The sequence below is a fragment of the Doryrhamphus excisus genome, chromosome 20, assembly GCF_030265055.1.
Source record: "Doryrhamphus excisus isolate RoL2022-K1 chromosome 20, RoL_Dexc_1.0, whole genome shotgun sequence".
In the NCBI taxonomy this organism is placed as follows: domain Eukaryota; kingdom Metazoa; phylum Chordata; class Actinopteri; order Syngnathiformes; family Syngnathidae; genus Doryrhamphus; species Doryrhamphus excisus.
The window spans coordinates 13507117-13527661 of record NC_080485.1 but is presented as its reverse complement, the minus strand read 5'-3'; the positions used below and the strand labels follow the sequence as shown (position 1 = coordinate 13527661).

General features: G+C 40.6%; 1 protein-coding gene across 1 annotated transcript; it reads right to left on the bottom strand.

Annotated features, from left to right (window-relative positions):
* Positions 1 to 379: 379 nt before the first annotated feature.
* Positions 380 to 20490, bottom strand: actn2b (actinin, alpha 2b). Its single transcript, XM_058059138.1, has 21 exons — positions 20202 to 20490; positions 15768 to 15882; positions 14462 to 14581; positions 14308 to 14394; positions 14130 to 14217; positions 13812 to 13890; positions 10348 to 10429; positions 10141 to 10226; positions 9891 to 9983; positions 8529 to 8759; positions 8299 to 8446; positions 8032 to 8182; positions 6269 to 6377; positions 5592 to 5732; positions 3778 to 3960; positions 3571 to 3705; positions 3199 to 3378; positions 1549 to 1695; positions 1411 to 1476; positions 1172 to 1330; positions 380 to 1085 (listed from the first exon to the last, which is right to left on the bottom strand). Exons 1-21 carry the CDS (start codon positions 20331 to 20333, stop codon positions 927 to 929), a joined length of 2691 nt encoding a protein of 896 aa, XP_057915121.1. The 5' UTR covers positions 20334 to 20490; the 3' UTR covers positions 380 to 926.
* Positions 20491 to 20545: the final 55 nt, after the last annotated feature.

Sequence of the window (20545 nt, the reverse complement as noted above, 5' to 3'; positions counted from 1 at the left end):
ACGACTTTTTTGCAAGTGTCAATCAAATACAAAGAAAAGAGATTGTGTAGTATTACAGTAGCAATATAAGGTAATATATTAAGACTGTGGAGACTGCAGGTGCGTTTCGTTGCTGTTTCCTTAATATGAAAGTTCCGAGTTTCATTCAATGTAGCCTTAGCATATCCACATCAAGCTAGCACATAGTTCAATAAATGACAGCGGCCATTAGAGTCATTTTACAAGCTAAAATAGCCAAAAAAAAGACAAAGCACACGTTAATTATGCTTGTTCAGCAACTATCCCTCAAAGATAGTTTAACTGACTCTCTGGACAAACACAATGCAGTCAAGTACACAAACATGATTTGAATACCATTTATTTCATTAATGCTCCTCAAATACTTTGGGTACAATGAAAATAACATATGGCCTCTCCAGCTGTGTTTGGTAGCCATTGGTGGCATGAATGAGTGTAATAAAACAAAAGGTAGTAACATGCATCACCAGAACAATTAATGTTTAATCAGCACATACATTAAAAGCATAAAACAGACCAAATTACTGGCAGCTGTTCAGTTGGCAAAAAAAAAAAAAATGCATGACGTTCTGTGTCTGTATGTATGCTCTTAACTTATGCCCTTGAATTTAAACATTTTACTCTTGTGTTGTCCCTCTTTGTCCGTAACATTTTGTATAAATTAGGGTAATTTAGCTTCAATGTTACATTTTAGATGGCTTTCCGAATGACTTAAAGGACATCTGAATGTTTTATCAGATGCTGCAAATGAAACCCAAGGACACATTAAAAACAATGCATGGCATTTTGAACATTTCTGTGAATTTACTTTATTACGAATCAAAACAAACATTCAACACCAGTGAGTCTCCTCTTGTTAGATTCCCTAGACTCCATAAATCCACTAATGGGTACACATGCTGCGAGGATTAAAGGTCGCTCTCTCCGTAAAGGGCGGTGGAGAAGGCGGTGTAGTCGAGCGCCCCCGGTGGCACCCCGTGGCCGGTGTACGGCGGCATCCTCATGATGCAATACTCGGCCTGCTCGGGAGGAAGCTCTCTTCTCAGCTCCTCCACCAGAATGTATGGCTAGGATGTAAAAGGGAGGATATAGGATCATACTAATAAATCATTTAGGGGTGGGTTTTAAGGCTGTTTTATTCCACAACACAAACCTTATCAGCTGCCAGGATGCGGAAGGATGCGACAACTTGCTCTGCGGTGTCGGTGTCGGCAGTTTCTCTGGTCATGAAGTCGATGAAAGACTGGAAGGAGACGATTCCTGTCCCGTTGGGGTCAACTAGGATCATGATGCGGGCAAACTCCACCTCGCCCTAATTGGGGAAAAGATGTAACAAAATGTTTTTAGTGATTTTTAGCAGGACTAACATTTTCAACATTTAAAGCATCTCACCAGATCATAACCCATGGAGATGAGACAGGCTCGGAAGTCATCCGTCTCCATGGCGCCGTTCTTCTTCTGCAGTTAGAGGCACAAAATTTAAATATGATATTAACCGGATGAATGAAACCGACAGAAAGAGCGTCGTACCCGATCAAAGTGGTTGAAGGAGGATCTGAATTCGTTCATTTGCTGCTGGCTGATGCCCTTGGCGTCACGGGTCAGGATCTGGGTTTCAATCTCGTTGATGGTGCGCGCGACGGTCGTGAGGAGCAACTCCCAGCCCACACGGATGTGCTGTGTGGAATGGCGACATGGAAAACGTCACGTGAGCAGGTTTTCACGGCTAGTGAGTATTCCACCAATCCTGGCATCTGCACCCTTCGTGCATGAAGCGTGCATTTTCATAAATAAACGACACACTGCTAATTTTCTTTCATAATATTATGACTTTATTGCCATAAAATGTTTACGTTATTCTAATAATATTGTAACTTTTTCCCCCAAAGTTAGAACTGTATTTTCTTTTGTTTCTATATTTTAAAAAAATTCATTTTGTCTTTAATATTTCAATGCTAAGCTACAAAAATTCCACATAATATTATAACATTATTCTCATAATATTTTGCAATTTTTTCTTTTTCGATTTCAACTTATTTCTCTTAAAATATGTCATTATCACAACAATCCAATATTATGACTTTATTCCCAAAAAATTTTCATGTTATTCCAATAATATTGTAACTTTCCCCCCCAAAGTTAGAACTGTATTTTCTTTTGTTTCTATATTTAAAAAATGTATCTTTTGTCTTTAATATTTCAATGCTATGCTACAAAAATTTTCCTTATAGTATTATAACATTATTCTCATAATATTTTGCAATTTTTTCTTTTTCGATTTTAACTTATTTCTCTTAAAATATGTAATTATCACAACAATTCACAGCAGACCTGGTATTTGTAAAGCTAAAGTTAATTTTTTTTTAAATAATAATCAGTAGAATGATAATTTTCTTTTGTCTCTATATTTAAAAAATGTATATTTTGTCTTTAATATTTCAACGCCATGCTAAGAAAATTTCCTCATAGTATTATAACATCAGTCTCATAATATTTTGCAATTTTTTCATTTTAGATTTTAACTTATTTCTCTTAAAATATGTAATTATCACAACAATCCAGAGCAGACCTGGTATTTGTAAAGCTAAAGTTAAAAATGTTTTAAGAATAATCATTATAATTATTATTTTCTTTTGTTTCTATATTTTAAAAATGTATCTTTTGTCTTTAATATTTCAATGCTATGCTACAAAAATGTACGTTATTCCAATAATATTATGACTTTTTCCGCCAAAGTTAAAACTGTATTTTCTGTTGTTTGTATATTTAAAAAAATGTATTTTGTCTTTAATATTTTTGGTATTTGTAAAGCTTTTAGTATTTGTAAATGTTTTAATAATAATCATAAATTCTCATAATATTTTGCAATTTTTCATTTTTAGATTTTAACTTATTTCTCTTAAAATATGTTATTATCACAACAATCCAGAGCAGACATAGTATTTGTAAAGCTAAAGTTAAAAAATGTTTTAATAATAATCATTATAATGATAATAATGAAGGGTTACCAAGTAGAGTAGCGTTGAGAAAGCATAACAAAAACACCATAATATCCATGAAATATCTATTATTAAAAGTCACGTTTATATGTGGAAAAACGCAAATGAAAAAAAAAAAGAAATATGTTTTTAAACAAATAAAATGCTGGGCATATGTTTTTAATGCTAATGATTTTTGTACCTCCATAGTGTAGTTGGTGTGCTTGTTGTCAAACACCAGCGACTCCTGGATGAGCTGATGGTCTCCCTCCAGCTTGTCGATGTTGGGCTTGTAGGCGACAATGACATGCTCGCACTGCTTGAGTTGGGTCATCTGGTCCTCCAAGGTGCCCCCTATCTCCAGGGCGCAGCGTCCAATTTCCTGTGCGTCAAGAAAGGAGGTCAATTTAATTTTCTTTTGCGGTGGTTGGGGGGTACTTCGGGGTACTTTAGACTTAGAGAGTCATATTCAAGTTCGGTATCCAATTAGCGGCCTTGTGTACAATGTGTTGAAATAGCATTATCCTCCATGAGATGGCCGTAATGGCATGAACGCATCGTGTGTGTGGCTAACCTCCATCCTGGTCTGTATCCAGGGTCCAATTAGATTAGCCTGGGCGGCAAACTGCCGCCTCAACCTTTCATGGGCATGCTGGCGTGCCACCTCCTCCTGCAGGGCACTGTCTCTCTGAGGAACCAACTTCTTAACCTGAAAAAAGTCCCCAAAAAAAAAAAAAATTCAGTGGATATGAATATGCTTTGAAATGCGGCGTCCGGCTACCTTGTCCCATTTGATGAGGAGCTCGTCGGTGGTGATGGTGCTGTAGGGGTTGATAATGTTAGCCTTGATCCCATAGCTCTGGGAGATTTTCTGCACCTCATTGTGGATTCCCAAGATGGCCTGTCGCTCAGCATCCGCCTCTGGGAGAGTGGCTTTGAACTGCTCGTGAGCTGCAATTAGACTCTGAGGGGGGAAGCAAAGAAGAAGAAGAAAAAAAAAAAAGGCTTGAAGTGCTGAAAGGCTGCGAAAATGTCAACTTTTTGTCAGGTGTGATAACATGCTGTGACTTTTTCTGGGTGCGATACGCGAGTGTACGGTTTAATGATGAGCAAAGTATGAATCATAATAGCGCTGCTCACATCATAAAGTCACAATAGAGACACAAAAGTACTGTAAATATAATACGGGTCTCACAATTGGTGACCTCAACGGCTTACAATGGCGGTGTCCAAAGTCCATTTGTGCCCCCTCGCTTCTTTTGTATTCTCTAAAAAAATAAGATGATACTGGCTGGAAGACACGGAAGCATAAGATGCTCTAAAAGAGCAACAGAACACACTGAAAAAGAAAAAAAAAAGTTAAAATCCCAATATATTAAGTAATAACTTGTATAACACGAAGCTAAGATGCACCCACTTCTTCTTTATAATGGATAACTCATTCATTCATTTTCTACCGCTTTTTCCTCACAAGGGTCGCAGGGGTGCTAGAGCCTATCCCAGCTGTCTTCGGGCGAGAGGCGGGGTACACCCTGGACTGGTCCTAAGCAAAATATTACCTTAATTGGTTAATTGCTTCCAGACCCAACCATGATATTAGGATTTAATATAAATACATGGAGGGCGGCACGGTGGTCGAGTTGCTAGCGCGCAGAACTCACAGGAGACCAGGGTTCAATTCCACACTCGGCCATCTCTGTGTGGAGTTTGCATGTTCTCCCCGTGCATGCGTGGGTTTTCTCCGGGTACTCCGGTTTCCTCCCACATTCCAAAAACATGCTAGGTTAATTGGCGACTCCAAATTGTCCATAGGTATGAATGTGAGTGTGAATGGTTGTTTGTCTATACCAGTCCAGGGTGTACCCCGCCTCTCCCCTGAAGACAGCTGGGATAGGCTCCAGCACCCCTGTGACCCTTGTGAGGCAAAGGGGTAGAAAATGAATGAATGAATCTTCATACTACATGTTCTTCTTCTAATATTTGGACTTTGTTCCCCATTATATTTCTTTAATATTTAACATTCCAAAACTACTATAATTCTAGATTTAGTTGGTTTATCATTATATTACAACTTTATGGCATCTTCTTTAATATTTCAACTTAGGTTAATTAGCGACTCCAAATTGTCCATAGGTATGAATGTGAGTGTGAATGGTTGTTTGTCTATATGTGCCCTATGATTGGCTGGCCACCAGTCCAGGGTGTACCCCGCCTCTTGCCCGAAGACAGCTGGGATAGGCTCCAGCACCCCCTGCCACCCTTGTGAGGAAAAGCGGTAGAAAATGAATGAATGAATGAATTAATACATGGAATATTTTTGTTGAAAACCTGTTTACGATCATCTAATTCCGGTTTGTAACATTATAGCAGCCCTGTAGACATGGAAAAACAGCCATAAAATCACTGGTTTATGAATGGTAATGAATGTTTGGTGGTGGCCGGAGAGGCCATAGATGTGAACTGGCGGCCATGTTTTCCGACAGACTATACTGTACATCAGAGCAGTTGCAACTCCAGCTTACCTGTGACCCTTAATGAGAACAAGCGGACGGGTGAATTGTGCTCACTGCAGGCGTGACTTCTTCTTGCCCCTACCTGGACTTCCTCAATAGCGTGCACCATGAACATGTCCTGCAGGTCCTCCATGGCGCCCTCCATCCAGTTGTTGAAAGGAGCCGAGCGCTTGGCAAACTCCAGGAACAACTGATCGATGGTCTCCAGCAGCTTATCTGTGCGCTGGAAGGATTAGGAGACGACATAAATCCTGATAAAAGACTCAAAATGCCCGACGGAGCTCTCTCTCGGATACAAATCCCGTAACAGAAAAATCCTAAAGACACACACACACCTGTTATGACGACTAACATTAGCATGGCCTTGTTAACCCCACTTTGGCTCGGTCAGGGGGGGAGTTGTATTGAGTGGACGGACAACAGAGCTCCTGTTGCTGTCATTCATGGTTAATCCTTAGACTTTTTCCTGGGCCCTCGTACAGTTGCAGGTCAGGAATGGTCAGCGTGGATGACAGGAAGTGGCCAGTGGGCCGTGGCATCCATGTTTGCATTAACTACTATTTCAATAAGGGTTTTTTCTCGCTGTTTGCGACTGTTACTCTTTATTGTTATTGTTTTTTTTACTTTCAGATGAAGACACCCAACTCTGTATATGCATTGACATTTCTGATTGCATCAGAATGGATCATTAGCACACTCTTGTGGAGATTGTGGAACATGCAAAACATTTAATGTACTCTTTAATGTACCATCCCTCACCTCCAGTGCCTCTCTCCTTTTTTGGGTGAGGGTTCCCAGCCTGTCCCACAAATCGCAGATGCTCTGGCAGCGTTGGTTCACAGCTGCCACGTCGTGGTAGTCCAGCTCACTGGAAAAACAAAGCAAGAAGCTTTGAGCCGGCAGACATGATGTGGCTCGGCCAAGGATGCTATGCTAAGATAGTTGAAACAGAGCATATTTCATATAAATGTCTATGTACAACACGGGTTTCCAAAATGCGGCACAGGGGAATAGGCCTGAAACATTTTCTAATCATTATGGCTGCAAAATAATTCAAATATTTCATCAGATTAATCAGTTTTCAAAGGCTGCATGGTCATCAAGTGGTTAGCGCACAGCTAGGAGACCTGAGTTCAATTCCGCCCTCGGCCAATTTGCATGTTCTCCCCGTGCATGCGTGGGTTTTTCTTCGGGTACTCCGGTTTCCTCCCACATTCCAAAAACATGCTAGGTTAATTAGCATGTTCAGGGTTCAATTCCACCCTCGGCCATCTCTGTGTGGAGTTTTCTCCGGGTACTCCGGTTTCCTCCCACATTCCAAAAACATGCTAGGTTAATTGGCGACTCCAAATTGTCCATAGGTATGAATGTGAGTGTGAATGGTTGTTTGTCTATATGTGCCCTGTGATTGGCTGGCCACAAGTTCAGGGTGTACCAGAAGACAGCTGGGATAGGCTCCAGCACCCCCTGCGACCCTTGTGAGGATAAGCGGTAGAAAATGAATGACTGAATAGAAAAAAACAGGATGAGTGGTTAGGCCACATAGCTAGGAAACCCGAGTTCGATTCCACCCTCAGGCATCTCTGTGTGGAGTTTGCATGTTCTCCCCGTGCATGTGTGGGTTTTCTCCGGGTACTCCGGTTTCCTCCCACATTCTAAAAACATGCTAAGTTAATGCTAAGTTAATATGAATGTGCCCCTATTAAGGTACCCCGCCCCTCGCCCGAAGACAGCTGGGATAGGCTCCAGCACCCCCCGCGACCCTCATTGTGGTCGAAATGAATGCGATAGAAATTAATCAGTTTTCAAATGAATTAATCATGATTAACCACCATTTTCAACTATGCCTCAAATATGCCCATTTCTATTGTATTTGATTGACAGTGAGATAAATGACAGGACAGGATTACACGGCGATCCCTCGCCATGTCGTGCTTCCAATTTCACGGGTATACTCTATCACGGTTTATGGTACAAAGTATTTGCATATGAAGTAGCCTTTTTAGAAAATCAAAAATATCCAAATGGAATCCTCGGCTGGACTCGAACCCGAGTGTGCTAAATGAGAGTTGAGAGCGCTAGCCATCATGCTAAAAGCCCGGCGTCAGAGAGAGCGGTTAAACAATGTACTCTTGAATGCAAGCGTACTGTAAAGCGTGTTTGAGTACTCTGAAAAGCGCTATACAAATAAAATGTATTATTATTATTATTATTATTATTATTACCTAATTTGCAGCAAAAAGTGACACTATTGTATTTTGTAAACATAACCTTTGTACAAGTGTTGGAATAAAATATTGATATTACCTGCTTATATCATAATATATATAATAATAATAACACGTTGGATTAATTGGAGTATTTTAGAAATGTAAAAATATAAAAAAAATTGCCCCAGCGTCCTTTGATTTTCCACTAACTGCCCAATCTCATTTAGTCTGCTTTAAATTGCTGATCCAATTGCTGATCCCGGTACACAACGACTGCTAATTTCGACGATGGGAGCGAAGGGGGAGGCGTACTTTAGCTCCTGTGCAATGGCGGCAATCTGCTCCACTCTGTCCTGGTGGGCTGCCAAGTCGCTCTCAAAGGCCTCGTGCTTTCGAAGCAAAGCCTTTATTTCCGTCAGGGTGGCTGTTTCGTAATCCTTCAGGGACAGAAGCACTTCTTTGCCTGATGGAACACGTTTAAAAAAAAATAAGGCAAAGATTACATCCAAATACAAACTTGATTTCTGGTGGTGACAAAGAACACGATGAAGATGGTAGACCAAAGGAGGAGCAACTGACCGCAGGCCCAGTTTTCATGACTGGTGGCTTTTTGGCGGAACTTTTCGGCCAAGTGGTCCAGTCTCTCCAACCTGCGGATCTCAGTGAGGAGCCACTCCTCGTAGCCCTTTTCTGCATGCTCCAAGCCCTGCCATGCTGTGGCAATGTCCTGGAGAGAAGGTCAAAGCGGGTTTGTCTCTGGCATCTAATGATGCAAAGGACGGACGGATGGATTCGGAGCGCCGACTTACAGACACCATCTTGCCTTCGGAGGGCATGAACGCAGGCCGGTTGCTGATGCGCAACTTGGTCTGCAGGGTGTTGAAGTTGATCTCCAGCTGGCACTTCTCCTGCACCTTGGGGGGCTTGTGCTGGCGCCTGTAGTCCCGGAAGTCCTCCAGCTTCCTCTGCATTTCCGCCATGGTCTTCTCCGGGCTGCGGTTCTCCAGCCAGGGAGTGGTACGGCGGATCCACTCCAGCAGCTGGGTAGGGTAGTGATCCATATTTTGACATGATTGGATCTTTATGACAGCACAATAACGCACACCCCTCAAAATGTTACCAGGTCTTCCCAAACGTTGACAGGAAGGTGGTGGTGGTGGTTGATCTCGCAACTACATTGTGTCTTTGGGATCAATCATGTCTTTCATTTGTTATTTATAAGCATTTGGATTTTTTTTTATGGATGTAAAACTAATATTGTTTAAAAAAAAACACCATATTGTACGCTAAGTGGAGAATGCACACTGTTAAATCGTGACGTAAATTTTCGACACTAACCAAAAAACACGCTAACCAAGGTTCCACTGCACTGTGGATTTACATGATTCAATTAGACGGCCTTCTTATATGATTACTATATTCAAATTATTCATTCATTCATTTTCTATGGGAACAAAGCCCAAATATTAGAAGAAGAACATGTAGTATGAAGATTCATTCATTCATTTTCTACCCCTTTGCCTCACGAGGGTTACGGGGGGTGCTGGAGCCTATCCCAGCTGTCTTCAGGCGAGAGGCAGGGTACACCGTGGACTGGTGGCCAGCCAATCACAGGGCACATATGACAAACAACCATTCACACTCACATTCATACCTATGGACAATTTGGAGTCGCCAATTAACCTAGCATGTTTTTGGAATGTGGGAGGAAACCGGAGTACCCGGGGAGAACATGCAAACTCCACACAGAGATGGCCGAGGGTGGAATTGAACCCTGGTCTCCTAGCTGTGAGGTCTGTGCGCTAACCACTTGACTACCGTGCAGCCATATTCAAGTTGTTTATGTAAAAAAAAGTATGTTTTGTGGTGAAATTGTGGTGAAATTGAAGGCACTCTGTCATGGAAGTCCTTTAAATCGGGTGTTAAGAAAAATAAAATAACACCTGACCTACTTTCAACCAGGGAATACATTATTTATCAAAACAACAAACTTCAAGAAGAAAAACACAAAATCCCTTTTTGAAATCCTTCGGACCATGAAATTGGATTTGACCACTCTTTGCGTTGTGTAGGTTCCTTCTATTCCGACTATGATTGTGTTATTTTTATCCAATGATCTGAGGATTAATTTTTATTTCTAATACGCATCATGTTGAAATTGTGCTTTGTACCTCGCTGGCCAGTCTCTCGTACTCCTCCATCAGCTTCTCGTTCTCCTGGTTCACACCCAGCACCTTACAGATTCTGTTGGCGGCCGTCTCTGCCTGGGAGAAACAAACAACCTCATTACAATCACGCTCAATATTTCCAGCGTTTGTCTGAAAACATAAGTTTTTTTTGGGCTCTAAATCAATCTGCTTAGAGAAAACACAATCTGAGATGATTAGCATTTGCAGGAAAGCAAACTCAGATTTTGCATACCTGCTCTGCGCCAGCAAAAGCATGATAGAAGCAGGACACGTAGGTCATGATAGCTCTCTCGTCAGGCTTGGGGGTGTTGATGATGTCTATACCCAGCAGGGTAGAATATGTCAATAAGAGAGATAAATCATTATAGTAGATGTACAAAAAAAATTGCATTTTATTCCCCATTCATCCATTCCGAGTAATTTCCTAAAATATGATTACCTTCAGCGTCCAGCATTTTGGGAATGTCCAGGTGTTTCTCTGCTATGTCAAAGGCCAGGTTCAGGTTCCCCAGAGGATCATCCTAAATAAAGAAGCACAATTCCACATGACTGAACAGCAATGCCGGACTTAAAATGCCACCGTTCTGACCTTCATGGTGGACATGTCATAGTCCCTCATCACCTGCAGCATGCACGCTCATTTATCAAGCTAAAAGTGACTAGCCTTTATTAGATTGAGTCGTATGCTTTGATCAATGACGCCAAGACTGTAGCTCAACGGAAAATCCATAACCGTTTTGGCGCAAAAGCTACGTAATACTCTATGTCAGTAATTGGGGTTTGAATCGAGCAGCTTCACGCTGAGGTGTGAAATGGCCAAGTCAAGCAATCGCTCATGAATATGGACCCAGAAGAGGATACACCATAGATTTAGATTTTTTTGTTTTTCATTTTTTCAAAAAAATCGGTAATAAAATTGATGTTGCAGGTATAAATTCCTAAGATCATGTGAGATGGGGAAAGAGTAGAAAAAAGTCATTTTGACAAAATTTAGCATTTTCCAAAAAAAAAGATGCCACAAAGGCTGCGATGACGTCAGACTCCCTCTGAGCTCGAGGCTCCTCTGGCTCCCTCTAGTGGACATAGGCAACATTGCAGTGACACTAGGGTCGCAGGTTATTTTAAACTTGTATTGGTATATTTGTTTTGCTACCTTTTGAGTGTTAAGTTGCTGTGCGATGACTTTAGTGTTCTTTGTAAGATCAGACTGTTATATTGAGTAATGAGCCTTCTGCGTTGTGAGTTTTTCATGACGTGGACATGTGCCGCTTATATTCCGTTGTGGCTTATACACCAGAAATTACGGTACTTTTCTTGGAAATTTTGACTTCTTTCTATTAACTTCACTTTTTAAAGTTTATCGGGTATTATTTATTTATTCATATTTTAGCATTGTTTCTTTATCACTGGTTTTAACGTATGTGGTATTGTGCTGGCAGGCTTTCTTCTGCAAATAGATGGTTGATTGTTTGTATCTGTTGACTGTATGTGTTTTATGTTGTATTGTTTGGTACATGAACTGCACACGCTTTGATGCTCCGCACAAATGAAGTTCCTAACGGATAAATAAAGTTCTTAAATAAGTAAGTAAGTTAACATGAATGTCAAATCTTTGTCATAAATTATTACTCAGTTCTGTCATATTAAATCATGTTTCTATTTTTGTAGTATTCTTTCCAGTGTTGCCCTAATGCTAATAATACAAAAAATACTCTTCTCACGCAAATACTGTCATTTGAACAGAGACAAGAGTGGCACACTGGACCAACAGCTGAGACCTTCCCTGCTAACCGGACAGTCAGTGGCTAAAAGGGATCACGCCATTGTCTCCGCAAGATCCAAGATGGTGTCTCACTACATGACAGGGCCAGCTGCTCCCAGATCCGGGGAGTAAAGCGATGCCTGAATGGATGCTGGGATTGCTCTGAGGACACCACTAGTGTCTGAGTGTACTTCAACAATGCAAGCAAGCTCACCTGGAGCCAACCTCAACAGCTGCCTGGTGGCACAATGCAACTGTCTCCAAACTAACAAGCCTACGTGTGAAAGTGAGAAAAAGCAGTGGGAGGAAACAGACGAAGTCGTGATGGGCCTCGCCGTGATGCTTGACTGAGCCGGCGTGTTCTGCCTCTGACTCTCATGAGGCCGAGCAGCCTCGGCAGCAGACTTTGCTACGTGACTGTCATAGCAGAGTCGGAGCTGATCCCGAGATCTGCCGGGTCGAGATTCAGGTTTCCCTGACTGTGAGACGTGTGCTGACAAGCGAGGGCTTCTGCTTCCGAGGGTGACGAGTGAAGAAACTGTAGCCAAAGTTGAAATGAACAACTTCATTACACAGTGAAGCCAATAAAAAGCTGTAGTTATCAGGGATGTTCCACAGGAGTGCGCCATCCATGTTCTGATCCAGCAGTGAAAAGTGTGCATGGCGGGAATGTGAGCTCCCTGTTCATACAAGCATTAAAGCCAGAACATCCACATGAAATGAGAAAAAGTGTGTAATGTACTGTAGACTAAATTCATCACATAGCGACTTAACACCCCAAAGGTATAATCTCAAAAATATTGCAGGTCATTATGTAACAGTATAACAACATGACAGTCTGACTCACAAGGTCATCTTAATGACAACACCAACTAGACTAAATTCATCACGAAGCGACTTAACACCCCAAAGGTGTAACTCAAAAATATTGCAGGTCATTATGTAACAGTATAACAACATGACAGTCTGACTCACAAGGTCATCTCAATGACAACAAAAACTAGACTAAATTCATCACGAAGCGACTTAACACCCCAAAGGTGTAACTCAAAAATATTGCAGGTCATTATGTAACAGTATAACAACATGACAGTCTGACTCATAGGGTCATCTCAATGACAACACCAACTAGACTAAATTCATCACATAGCGACTTAACACCCCAAAGGTATATCTCAAAAATATTGTAGGTCATTATGTAACAGTATAACAACATGACAGTCTGAGCCATGCATTCATTGAGGTGCTGCAATGACATCAGCCTCCATCTGGGCTATAGGCTAGTGGGCCTTTACTTGGTTCTGACAGACTTGTGCATGCAACAGTATGCCATTTTATGACATAGACAAATGCGATATGTCTAAAATCTGTTTTCTCTAAATTTAGTGGGTGTGGTTTATACACGTTTATGCAATGTGGCAGTAATAGCGTACACCGACAGTATTTGACATAATGTACAAGCTCTTCCCGAAATTGATTTAAACTTAAATAAATATACTGTACAGTAGTCGCTATTTGTGGGTACTACTTTATGATTTTTGATCATAAAGATCATACAAATCCACACAAGAGCTGTACCGCAAATACCTTTACAAGGACAATAATGCTCAGTTTTGATTGACACTATAAGCAATGAGGTATTCATTCATTCATTCATAGAGGCAACAACATATCGTCATAAATAATATATCAATCTGTATTCTGAAGGTTATTTTGAGTGTGCATGCAAACTCCAGCATAAACGTGTTGATGAATTCTTTGTTTTTCTGCACTGCATCATACTGATAATGTTTATAAAGTATGTAGCTCTCTCCTGCAGCTAAATAAGATTACTAAAATATTTAAACTAGATCTCAAATGTGATGCAGCGCAGTTCTACACCACTGAATAAAAACAAACAGAGCATTATTAGCTTTACAAAGGCACAACACAATATCCTATTATTGCAGTGTATGAGTGCATAATAGCATTGATGTATTATTTATTATAATGTGATATTAGCTCTCTCACAAAACAGGGAAAAAAGTGCAGTTTTTAGTATGACTTTTTTTGGAAGGGGTGTGGAAGTCACGTCAGTCTGTGTTAGTGCTTTGGGGGCCCGACACACAGCATCCCAGTTATAGGTGACACACACACGACACCTTGCTGAGCTTAGAGTAGTCGAGGAGGTCGGGTCTGTGTCTGTGAATCAGGGCGCAGAAGGCCAGGCCGTCCTTCCAGCTTCGCCGCGCCAATGAGCAGAGAGAGCCGACAATGTCAGTTGACAGAGGCCCCCCCGCGGTGAAACATAGACGTCACGCTACTTCACGCCATTTTGTTGTTTAGAAAAAACATTCTAGCTGTGGTTGTTATGGATGAGCTCGGGTCGAATCTGCTTGTGATGTGGTGACTTGAAAAACGGAATTTAGCTCTGAAATGTATTGAAAACAATATACAATGAGTAGTTATTAATAACTGACCTGACATGGAAGTTCTGCACATTGACATTCCTGTAGGGGGCGGTCTTTCTCTGACACCACAAGAGGAGGCCTTCTTTGGCGGATGTTTCTGCAAAAAAATTAGTAGTATTATAGTTGCTATGCTCGCACGTATAAGTGCATTAAAAACACATTCATATCTTAAAATGTCTTTCATCACCTTCAACAGAAATGTCCTGAATTGCAAAGCGGAGGATAATGGTCCAGATCATTCCGAGCGTCATCTTTACGTTCCCATCCACAATCTCTGAAAAAAAAAAGCACCACGTTGAGTAAAATACACCTCTGTACGTTGTAGCTAAGAGTTGTGGTACCTTCAGCTCCGATGGAGACCAGTTTTACGCCTTTGCTCGTGATGAAGTCCAGTGCTTTGTTGACGTTTGCAATCTTGTGAAAGCGCATCTTCCCTCTGTCAGGCTTGGGTAACCTCTCACCTGTGAACGCGCCACAGAGGACATGACAATTTAGTAAATACCGGTACTAATATGTAAATATAGTGCTTGCATATCATATGCTATATTGACTTGTACACAATCCCTAGAAGAGTTATACATTTTTTGTACACGTTGTAAACATGACTGCTAGTTCCTGCTTCCATGTAGAAGCGGACTAAAGATGCTAACAAAATAAAAAATACATTAAGAACAAAGTTGCATGCTTGTATGACAAGGTGCGCGCCATATTGCAGGATTACCGGAGAAGGCACGCAAAAAGAAACAAAATTATGATGTAAAAAAAAAATGCTAACCAAGGCGTATGCTAACCAAGGTCCCACACTGCATGCAAAACAAAACCACTTGATATTTTCACTGATATTGAAATCGTCATACTAACTCATTTTGTGTGTGTCTTTTTTCCAAAAACAAGTCTTGAACAAGAAACAATTTATCAATTTGGTTTTAAAACAGTTGCCAAAACATTGTTTTGGTTTTCATACACTGTCTCAGTTATCAATACATTAAGAACAAAGTTACATGCTTGTATGACAAGGTGTGTGCCATATTGACCGATTACCAGAGAAGGCACGCAAACAGAAACAAAATTATGACATTAAAAAAAAAAAACATGCTAACCGAGGCGTATGCTAACCAAGGTCCCACACTGCATGCAAAACAAAACCAGTTGATATTTTCACTGATATTGAAATCGTGATACAAACTCAAAAACAAGTCTTGAACAAGAAACAATTTATCAATTTGGTTTTCGAACGGTTGCCAAAATGTTGTCCTGGTTTACATACACTGTCTCAGTTATCATCTGCACTGTATCATTCAACACTATTGAATTAAAAACATAACTCAATGTAAAGTACGAAGATGGCATCCCCTCCCCTCCTCACAATCTTTATCCATTTTATTTGTTATTTATCAGTATTTTGCATTGTTTTCTGTATGTAATATTTAATTTTTTTTCAATTATTCTACATAAAAGGTAATTTTTTTGGCTATCGAGAACAGATTAATTAGATTTACATTATTTTCCAGGGGAAAACCGTTTTGATTTTCGGTGCACGACTTAATAATGTAAATTGAGGTACCACTGTATGTATACACAAGTGCTCATTTGTGGCGTCACCTCAAACAATAAAGAACCAAAACACTTCTTCCCAAGGATTCTGACCTGAGATGACTTCCAGAAGCAGCATGAGTTTGAGTCCGTTCCTTAAGTCTTCCTCAATGTTTTCGATTTGTGTGCCGGCTTTCCTCAGGTGGGAGTTACACCAGGCAGTGAAGGTCTAGCGGAAATCAAAGAGGAACAAAACAAAAGTGGATTAAACTGTCATAGGATGCGGTCAGGGCCTGCAAAGCCTTTTCTGCTGGCCTAACCACTATCACAACTACTCACCTAAAACTTAAATTGCAGTATTTGTTCCACAAAATTGTATTAATTTAGTGCCCAATTCTTTGACCATTTTACCATTAACGTTTAGCAACACATGAGTGTCCGATGTCACCCCCCCCCCCCGGCTGGCTAACTGTACTTCCTTCGCATCACAACAAATACTGTGTGAGGTATGTGTGCTGTGAAATACTGTAAATCCAGTTAAGATAGGATTATTGTTGTCTTTCTCCTCCTATTCTTGTAAGTCTCTCACTGGCCAACAATGGCGTTCATGCGGATAAAAAGCCGGGGGGGGGGGGTCACCCACCGCCACCACCACCACCAGAGCTCAGCATTCCGGCTGATATAAGGCGTTAAATATAGAGCGCTCTGGAGTGCTTCATGATAAGAGACCTGCCGGCAGGGAATAACGTTAAAAAAACATGAGGGGAAAATGGCATGTGGACAATTGCCGTCTATCACTGTGGCAGCACTGGATCGGTTACAGTTGCCAGGTTGTCTTATCTGGCAAGCATTCTTCCAGCTCACACTTGCACTGTTAACATTGAGCTACATATTACAGTACAATACCTTCAAATAAGTGACAATGATATTGAATAGTAACAATGTCAGAAAAATACTAAATTTGTGGGTTTTTAATCTGGTATTTTTAATTAATATTAATTTCAATATTAAGATTTGGAAAAAATAGATAAGCATAAAATTTTATTAATTTAAAACATACAAAAATAAATATTTTACTCTATTTTTAAATTGCATAATCAGAGTGACAAAACATCATCATCCAAAATAGCCATTTTAGCCATTTATGATTAGTATCATCAGAAAAGTAGTAGATTCATTGATTTTTAATTTATAAAATTTGTAAAAAAAAAAAAATTAATTAGTAAAAAAATGAACATATTTTAAATGGAAAAACAAACTATTTTTATTTTGAAATATTTCATTTTAAAACATAGTCGTAGTGACAAAAAATATTAGGAGGGAAACCCCAAAAACATTTTTTTTGCAATTTATTTTATCCCCATTTTATTTTTTTTAACATCACAAAAGACAAACAACATTTAAAAAGTGACAAGATTTAATAACTTTTTTTTGTCACTATAGTGTGTATGTGGTTTTAAAATAAAACAGATTTTTTTCAATGTTTGAAATTATTTATTCAATTTTTTAATTTAAAAAAGTATCTTCATTTGACTTTTTTTCTTGTGTTTTATTTATTTTCTTTTTTTGTTTACTATGGGGAGGTAAAAACCTAGAAAATAATATTATTATATATTATATTATATTATATATATATATTTTATTATATATATATATATATAATATTCTTTTGACTTCTTCTGGCTTTTCTACCCATGCTACATCTTCATACCGCCTGTGGCTCTTTGTCCAAGACCAAATACGTTTTAGCTTCCAGAGCAAAGGCCATCACATTTCAGAGCGAGGGTCCCCCGAGGGATTGGTGACTTTGAGCTGCTGCCATCCTTGTTGAGAACCGCGAGCGTCTGGTACACCAAATCTGACTCGGATAGAGTCGCTCAATCCCGCCGCGGCCCAACTTTTCCGAGTACTCCGACTCCCTCTGCGGCGCTACTGACCCGTGACGCCTTAGGATAAAAATATTTATGAATCATGTCGAGCAGGATCTGAGCCTGTAAGTCTACTGGCTGGTGATGCCTCTGGGGGCCCTGCTAGCTCGGGAAGGATGGAGGGTCTGAGCTGAAATAAATGATGGGAAAACAACAATTCTTATGAATATTGATTGTATGGTTCGCCAACATTACGCCACTCCATGAAACTACTGAAACTGGTTGTAGTGCACGTTCAGAAGTTTCATTGGCTGGAGGACTAGAATTAAAAATGCATTGTGGTCCGACCAGGGGTCTCATCTATAAAACTCATGTACGCACATAACGGGGCCAAAAAGTTGCATGCACTGTTTTCCCACGCAAAATACGTGACCTATAGAAAAACAACCTGGCGTGGGAATGTGCGAATCGGTACGCCATCTTTGTAGCTGGCTGAAACTTACACTTACACTGGGAAATACACAGAAAACAATTACATTTACATTCAATTTCATGATGTCTTTGAACGCAACCCCTCATTTCTCATAATAACACGGTTTAAAGTGTGACTCAAATCACATCTGCTACTATTAGAGGCTGTTGGCATATTGGTTCATTTAATTGACATATTCAGTTCAATTGGTATCCCTGAATGCATCTCGTGTTCTTGTAATGACAATGAGGACGTGTCGTTCCCAGGATGAATGGACAAGAGATGCGAGTGTGAGATGGAGATATATACAAAAGTCAAGTGTTGGGAGACCTCACAGCTGGGAGACCAGGGTTCAATTCCACCCTCGGCCATCTCTGTGTGGAGTTTGCATGTTCTACCCGTGCATGCATGGATTTTCTCTGGGAACTCCGGTTTCCTCCCACATTCCAAAAACATGCTAGGTAATTAATTGGTAAATTTATTTAATTTAATTTTAATTGGTATCGGTATGAATGTGAGTGTGAATGGTTGTTTGTCTATATGTGCCCTGTGATTGGCTGGCCACCAGTCCAGGGTGTACCCCGCCTCTCGCCCGAAGACAGCTGGGATAGGCTCCAGCACCCCCTGCGACCCTCGTGAGGAAAACGCGGTAGAAAATGAATGAAGTGTTGGGAGTTGTACTGCTGATGACCCAAAAGTGAAATATCTAAATTTGTAGTATCCCCTACCTCTTTAGAACAGATACTTTCTCAAGTAAGATGGACTGAAGTTTCAACCTTTTTAGTTATGTTTTACCAAAAAAAAGCACAAAAAGCCCAAGAAAAAGCTAAAACGCATCCTCAGAATGAATTGCAGAACTGGTACCTAGTGCCTTAGTGACATGCATAAGCGCCAAAGTATGACATGGGGGGCATTCAGTGATATACAGTACAGTGTTTCCACCTTGTGTTACCACAAATACACTCATTTCTCATCCTTATTGGGGGCCACAGAAAGGTTAAAGAGCCAGAGGGGGCGTGTAGGGGCTCCAGCTGTGCAAAGAGTTGAAAAGCCAACTCACAAAGCCCTAAAATCAACTGAGATCGTGGAGGGCCGGGGGGCTATATCCAGTCTACCCGATGCTTGCCGGTGCAATATTTTCTACGTGGTCTCTATAAACAAAAGAATTCCTCGCCAAGGACAGCGGATTAGCCCTACTATAATGCCCGCATGGTGGCCCGGGTTAAAATTAGAGGCAGCGTCCATTCTAAATCCCAAGAGCGTCATCATGTGTTGGAAGCATCTGTTGACAGCTCGCATTCCACGCGTATCACCAGGAGAGGCAGTGGGCTGGTGAGCCGCTGGAAGGCAGCGGGGGCTATTGTTAGACAGCTGGTACCCAATGCCGCCATCCGTAAGTCAAGGGCCCGTTAGCTCTGTCAAGCTGGGAACCGAAATATATCACTGGAAATGACGCACACTTCAGAGAAGTGGAATGGAAAACATTATATTTTCACATATTACTGTAATTGAGTATGTTTTTGTAGTTTTAGAAAATGAATGAATGAATGAATGTTTCCCTTCAAGTCTTGTACGTCACTTGATTTTTAAATGTTATGGGAACAGGAGTGAACTTGCATCACGCCAATTATGCAAATTCCACCATTACATCATTACATCAACCTTCCTAATCTTCCTTATCTTACATATATGTATTATATACATATGTATTATGTATATATCTTGTTAAACTGTCTTTTTACTTTACTTTTTGTATACTTTTTTTAACTTGACTATTGCACTGAAAGGAGATACATCTTGTATAATGACAATAAAGGCCATTCCATTCCGAAGCAAGATGGCACACAGCATAGCAACAAGATCCGGGAAGTTTTATTTTGTAAATACTGACCGGAAGTTTTGTTTGCGAACACCAATTTTCGCCTCCTTTCATTAACGTAGCACTTAAAAGTTTATTAAAGTGACTTTTTAATGTCCTCTTTAAGCACATAGCACTTCATATCAGCCGAAAACACATTAAAAAGTTACTGTTTGTGGCTAATGTGGCGTTTGCTAGCCAGAGGTAGGTATTGTTTATATACGTTTGCTAGCCAGAGGTAGGTATTGTTTATAAAACGTTTGCTAGCCAGAGTTATGTATTGTTTATAGACGTTTGCTAGCCAGAGTTAGGTATTGTTTATACATTTTGGTGATTTCAGGGTGACTTACTTTCCTCTGCTGCTGCTCCCAGGCCGGGTCCAGGAGCATGTCCCGGTCCCACTCATCCTCCTGCATCATGTACTCATCCTCGTAGCCATTGTCGTAGCGAACCAGGTTCTCCATATGGGTCACCGTCATCATTTTGGGTTTCCGTTTGCTTCTTCAAAGCCCAACTGATAAATATGAAATGTTATTAGAAGGGGAGTTATTGACCTCTCTGTCACAGACACACTTTACCCTCGTCCACCCCGACCAACAAATGTCTGGCCCTGGTGGTCTGCCTGGACTGCCTGGACTGCCTGCCTGGCTGGAATGAAGCAGTAATCATTAGTGGGCGTGGTCACATGACCCAG

What these genes read in the sequence shown, in the direction of transcription:
- actn2b (XM_058059138.1), bottom strand. Translation starts at nt 20,333, where the DNA reads ATGATGACGGTGACCCATATGGAGAACCTGGTTCGCTACGACAATGGC. An exon ending in ACGCTATTGAGGAAGTCCAG is followed by an intron (nt 3,961 to 5,591) that starts GTAGGGGCAAGA and finishes TTCCCCCCTCAG; the next exon opens with AGTCTAATTGCAGCTCACGA. An exon ending in CCTTCAACCACTTTGATCGG is followed by an intron (nt 1,477 to 1,548) that starts GTACGACGCTCT and finishes CTCTAACTGCAG; the next exon opens with AAGAAGAACGGCGCCATGGA.